Genomic DNA, 6,109 nt, shown 5'->3' on the forward strand with positions numbered 1-6,109 from the left:
GGTTATTAATGTTTTCCTGCCATGCAAGTGTATCCTGGATTGTATTCACAATAGTTTAGATAAATTAAATCATTATTAAGTAATATTCTGTTAGCACAATGGAATTAATCACCTTTCACCACTTTGGAAGAGATTCAATAGACATTAGCTTTCTGGAGTTGCAAAAGTTCTTATCATCATTAACAGTACTCCTTGCTCTATTTCCTGTGGTGCTTTCTTAAGAAAGGCTTTATTCAGAAGAAACTGACTTGGTGATAGCATTTAAAGTTGCATCTACCATTGGTTAATACTCATTTTTTTCCAGAAATTCTTTTCTGAAAATATCACAAGACTTTTGATGTGTGCAACCATGAATCTGGATTTTTACATCTATTGCAGTAACACTCGGTTTTCGACTAACTCACATGCAGGTATTCCTGCAATCAATCCTGGGTGCCTTGAAGCCAAGCAGCTCTCCTTTGCAGCATCATCAGTAGGCAGCCTTTCACTCAGATTTTCTGGGCATTGCTCTCTTCATGCCTTTCTCTCGGCAGGTCTACAGCACCAGGGGTTCCTCTTTTCCCTCCAGCTGCTCACTTCCCATCAGTCTTTCCTCCCCACCCCTTAACCATCCTGATGGTGCCATGTGTCCTCTCTGCCACATTCATGACTGGTAAAAATATTTCTTTTTCCCCAAATCTCCCTCGGACAACAGATCATACTCCTCCCTGCAGAGTCCCTTCAGATTCCATTCATCAAACCTGCTATTCAGGGAATAGAGACTCCTTTGGAAACTTCACATCCTTCTCTGTGTCCTTCCGTGGGGACGGTGTGGGTATAAGGACTGAGGACACACAGCAAGGCAGAAACCAACAGAGGTGGAGGGGGAGCTGTGGAAGGAGAGAAGGAGGGATGGTAAAGAGGGTGTACAACTTGTAAGGGAAAGGGCAATCACCAGGCAAGTAGATAGGCAAAAAAAAAAAAAAAAAAAAAAAAAAAAAAAAAAAAAAACCAGCATGGGACTCACAACTCTGTTTCCATGTGTAGAAACCATTTGTGTACACACAGCAGAACCAATCAAGCACCGCCACAGCCTCAAGACACTTTATTTCCCCCTGAGCTACCCAACCAGCTGTGGAGTAGAAGAACATTACCGTCCTCACCCTCTTAGATCAGGAAACTGATACAAAGAGGTTACAATTTGCCCAATCTCTCCCTCCCAAAGTGGCTGGAAAATGGGGGAAAGACAGGAGAGAAATGGAACCCAGGTTTGCCAAATTTAAGTCTCCTACAAAAGAGATGAGCAAGAAAAGCTGGCCGAAAGAAATAGAGCAATGAGAGGCCAGGCAAAGAAAGAAGGAAAGTAAGCACTGGGACTGATAAGGGTGGAAGGAGATAGAAGCAAGAAGCGGGCAGGAAAAAAAAAAAACAAAAACGTTAAAGTGTGACAGAAGAGAACCCTACCCAAGGACCAGCAAAGGAGGTCAGCAGTGGACCACCGGCCTCCGTCCTCAGCCACAGGCTCACCTAACAAAGCTAAGGGACCAGACGAAAAACCGTCCTGTAAGAAAACACCCAAATCAATAAGTCTCCGCTCCATTCTTTTCAATATACGCTTTAATTCAAAATGCACTCAAGGAGAGGGAAGGGAGGGACTAGGACACTGTTTAGAAGGGGCAATTACACTAAACACACTGACCTTCGCTGAAAAATAGAAAAGACAGGTGGCTACAGAAGCCAGCTCTTGCCCCTTCTGCCGTCCCCACCCCATACCGTCTTGGTTTCTTGGCTCCTCTGGTCCAGTAAGAACCTACCAACGTGTTTGGTTTTGTTTTAACACGTGAGGTTGTGATTAAACAATCCCCAACTCCTCTTCATCTCTTTTTTCTGAAGTTGCTTTTATTAACTGAATTTTTAAAAATCCGGTTTCATCTCCACGTGTATTTTCCACCGTTCTTTAGATTTAGGAGAAACCCATGGAGGCGCGGCGCTCTCCACATCCGTCTCTAACGGAGGGAAGGGTGCCTCCAAGTCAGTCCCGGTGCGCCCCCTCCTCCCCCGGCGCCCCTTCCCAAACCGCGTCGGGTCTCCAAAGGCTGGAATAAGCGTTGCGGCTGTAGCCCGCGCTGTAATCATAGGACACCTGATGGGGCGGCGGCGGCGGCGGCAGGGCGCAGTCTGGAAAGAAAGGGGAGAAAGAGGCCAAATGGCCCGGCCCGTCCTCCCCACCGGGAGAGTCCGCAGCAGCGGGGTACAGCGGGCGCAAGGGCTCGTTCAAGGTCAAGCCGCCGCGGGGGGCAGTCAGGGGGGGCTTTTTGGTCGGGGGGCAGCCCGGGACGCTCCAGGGCTCGGGGTACAGTAGGTTTCCCACCACTGCGGGCGCCGGGTCAAAGAGGCCGGACTCCAGCTCCGGGGGTCCCCGCAGTACGGAGGCTCCGGCGGGGAACACGTCGAGAGGCTCAGCGGCCAGCAAGACGGCCGCCTCGGTGCCGGCGCCGTAGTCGGGCCCCAGCAGCTCAAAGAACTCCACGGCCTCCGCGCCCTTCTCCAGGTCGCCCAAGCTCACGTCCGGCCCCGACGGGCCACACCCGCCGCCGCCTGCCCGGGACGGCTCCGTGAAGAAGGACGGAGGCAGATTGCGGGCCCGCAGTGGGACCTTCCTGGCCCCTGGGACCGCCGTGGCCCCCGCGGGGCCGGCCGCGTCCCCTCCGGCGCCCCCAGTGCCCGCACCTCCTAGCCCGGCCACCGGTGCAGCCACCGCACCCCCTGCCGGCTCGGCACCCCCGGGGACGTGGCGTAGCGAGTCGAAGAGCGCGGCCAGACTTCGACTTTGCAAGCTGGCGGCCGCCGCGGCCTGAGACGCCTCCCGCCGGGGAACAGCCTTGCCGTGGGCCGGGGCCGCGACTGTCGGGGCGCTAGGGGCGGCCAGTGGCCGTTTGGCGGGCGTGTCAGTGGCGCTCGGGGAGGGCGGGCCGGGGGGCACGGCGCCCATGAGGCCGCTGCAGCGCTTGATCTGCTTCTGCAGGTACTTGCGGTGGTTCACCTTCCGCTTCGACTTGCCCGGCTTGTCCAGCGCCAGCTTGATGTTGCTGGACGCCGAGTCAATGAAGCTGAGTAGATCGCGGGTGGCCTCGCGCACGTCCCCTCCTTCGGCTCCAGACAGCAGCGCGCCCGCCGGAGCCCCGGTCTCATCGTCCTCGAAACAGCAGCCCTTGTCCAGGGCTCCGAAGGCGCCCCCTAGCCCGTCCGGGGAGCCCCCGAAGCCGAAGGGCACGAAAGGGTGCGTGCTGAGGAGCGCCGCCTGCACCGCCATCGCCGCGGCTCCCCGGCTGTCCGCAGCGCTACCCGTGCGCCCCCGCCGGCTCCTGCCCGCCGCCCAGGCCCGGCTCCCGCCCCGGCGCGGCGCGCGCGGCGCAGCCTACCAGCTCCGTGCCTGGCTCGCTGCGCGGCCTCCCAGGGGAGCTCATTAGGTCTTGTAAGCAAGGGGCGGAGGGAGGGAGCGCGCGGCGACCGCCCCGGTGGTGCAGGGGAGGGGCTTACTTAGCCTGGCTTGGAGGGGCGGGGGGTCGCTTTAGTTTTCTGAGCTTTCTCAAGCTCAACGCCTTAACCCCTTCGTTTCCCTTTGCTCCGCGGCGTTTCTTTTGACTCCTCCAACCGCAAGGGGTTAGGAAGAGATGGCTGGTCCCCAAACTCCAGCTCATGCCCGTGAGGCCGCTGCAGGGCTTGATATGCTTCTGCAGGTACTTGCGGTGGTGCCTTTCCTGAGGCAAGAAGGCAGGAGTCTAGAGACGTGGGGTTTCAGTCCAGCTGTGTAACAACACCTACCAGCTTCTGGGCGCTTGCTTCTGCCAGGCGCTGTCCATCTATTATCTCATTTAATCCTTGAACAACAGCCCTGTGAATTACATGTTATCACCGTTCAACAAATGTGGACACTGCGTCTCAGGGAGGTTCAGTGAGTTGGCCAAGGTCAGATCTAGCCCAGTCTGACACCAAAGCCATTCCTAAGCCCCTGACAATGCTTGCGTCCTCTCTTGCCCTTGCCTTTCTCATCTATAAGATGGGGGAGGAAAATGAGTATTTCTTAAAGCTCTAGACCTGATCCTAAGGTTCTAACCTGAGTTTTCCCAGGATTCTCAAGCCCAGTGCTCTTTCTTCTTGACTGTTTGCCACTTGATTGTTATGAGTAACAATTGGCTAACAGTAAATTGAGGCCAGCAGTGGCCCATCTTTTATTAATACATAGCGGGAGGCAATGGAGAAAGGAGTCAATCTGGCTAAGTCCCCTGTTGCTTGAGAACACCGTGTGTGTATAAAACTCTTAGCATGTTAGAACAAAAGACGGATTGGAACCTCTCCCCTACCTGTCATACCATTTAGGTTATCCTGGAATTTTCGTTGCATTTGGAGAATCATCTTGAAGTTCACTTAAAACTAATTTCACCTGGGCAATCCTTTTGGGATAGATAGAGAAAATGAGCAATAAGGTCATTTTCATAAGAAATTCAGAAAAGGGTTGGATTCTGGTCTTAGCCACCACTCAATAACCTCTTGACTTAGGTTGAAATCCTTGCTCTGCTGAGTTCATGGCTTTAGACAAACCAGCGTACTCTGTTTAGCTTACTCATGTTAAAAGCAGGTAAAGTTGCCCTCCCCACAGGGCAACTGTGATGTTTAAATGATACATTATTCCATAGCCTGGATGAGTATTCACCCTTACTTCTCTGAAACACAAAAAGGTGACTATATTCCCTTATGTGTCTTCTGGATCATAGGGTGTACATGAGCATTAAGTGAGATCACAGATGCTTCTCGATTTATGATGGAGCAACATCCTGATAAACCCATCATAAGTTGAAAATATTGTAGGTTGAAATGCATGTAATACACTGATCAATCCTTTGTAAAGTTGGAAAATCATAAAGTTGACCCATCATCAGTTGGGGACTGTGTCTATGAAAACACTGTGTGCGTGATAGTGTTCTCTAAATAAGTTACTCTAGTTTAGATGCAGAGCTTGTGTAGGAGAGAAATAGACCATCTCTTTCAAAACTCTTTTCATTAAGCCTCCTTTTGTAGATGCAGTGAAACCATTTTTGAACACCATGAGGGCACAGCCTTACCAAAGAAAAAAGGCCAGATGGGCCATCAGAGACATGCAAATCAAAACCACAGTGAGATACCATCTCACACCAGTTAGAATGGCGATCATTAAAAAATCAGGAAACAACAGGTGCTGGAGAGGATGTGGAGAAATAGGAACACTTTTACACTGTTGGTGGGACTGTAAACTAGTTCATCCGTTGTGGAAGACAGTGTGGCTATTCTTCAAGGATCTAGAAATAGAAATACCATTTGACCCAGCCATCCCATTACTGGGTATATACCCAAAGGATTATAAATCATGCTGCTATAAAGATACATGCACACATATGTTTATTGTGACACTATTCACAATAGCAAAGACTTGGAACCAAACTAAATGTCCATCAATGATAGACTGGATTAAGAAAATGTGGCACATATGCATCATGGAATACTATGCAGCCATAAAAAAGGATGAGTTCATGTCCTTTGTAGGGACATGGATGAAGCTGGAAACCATCATTCTAAGCAAACTATTGCAAGGACAGAAAACCAAACACCGCATGTTCTCACTCATAGGTGGAATTGAACAATGAGAACACTTGGACACAGGGTGGGGAACATCACACACCGGGGCCTGTCGTGGGATGAGGAGGGGGAGGGATAGCTTTAGGAGATATACCTAATGTAAATGACCAGTTAATGGGTGCAGCACACCATGGGTGTAACAAACCTGCATGTTGTGCATGTGTACCCTCGAACTTAAAGTATAATTTAAAAAAAAAAAGAAAAAAGGCCAGATGAACATTTTTCATTTAGAAGATGAAGTAGCCACTTCCCAAACCCACATAGCTGAGCCAAACATTTTATTTTAAATTCGAGTTGGCTCAATTATCATGGACTTTTCATTTGAGTTACACACAACATTTTGTCCTCCATGACTGAACTGTCTGTTTTACTCTTGGTGGCATTCACATTCAGAAAATTGTGCAGACCTGTCACTGATTTGTGCTTCTTACCCTCCAGATGTGGATGTCAGCACTGC

General features: G+C 50.7%; 1 protein-coding gene across 1 annotated transcript; it reads right to left on the reverse strand.

Moving 5' to 3' along the window:
* Positions 1-1,578: 1,578 nt before the first annotated feature.
* On the reverse strand, positions 1,579-3,426 carry FAM181B (family with sequence similarity 181 member B). The gene is given in 1 exon segment (NM_001194034.2): positions 1,579-3,426. A coding segment is annotated over 1 exon segment (1,281 nt). The 5' UTR covers positions 3,293-3,426; the 3' UTR covers positions 1,579-2,011.
* Between the last annotated feature and the right edge of the window lie 2,683 nt (positions 3,427-6,109).

Source organism: Macaca mulatta, chromosome 14 (assembly GCF_049350105.2).
Source record: "Macaca mulatta isolate MMU2019108-1 chromosome 14, T2T-MMU8v2.0, whole genome shotgun sequence".
NCBI lineage: Eukaryota > Metazoa > Chordata > Mammalia > Primates > Cercopithecidae > Macaca > Macaca mulatta.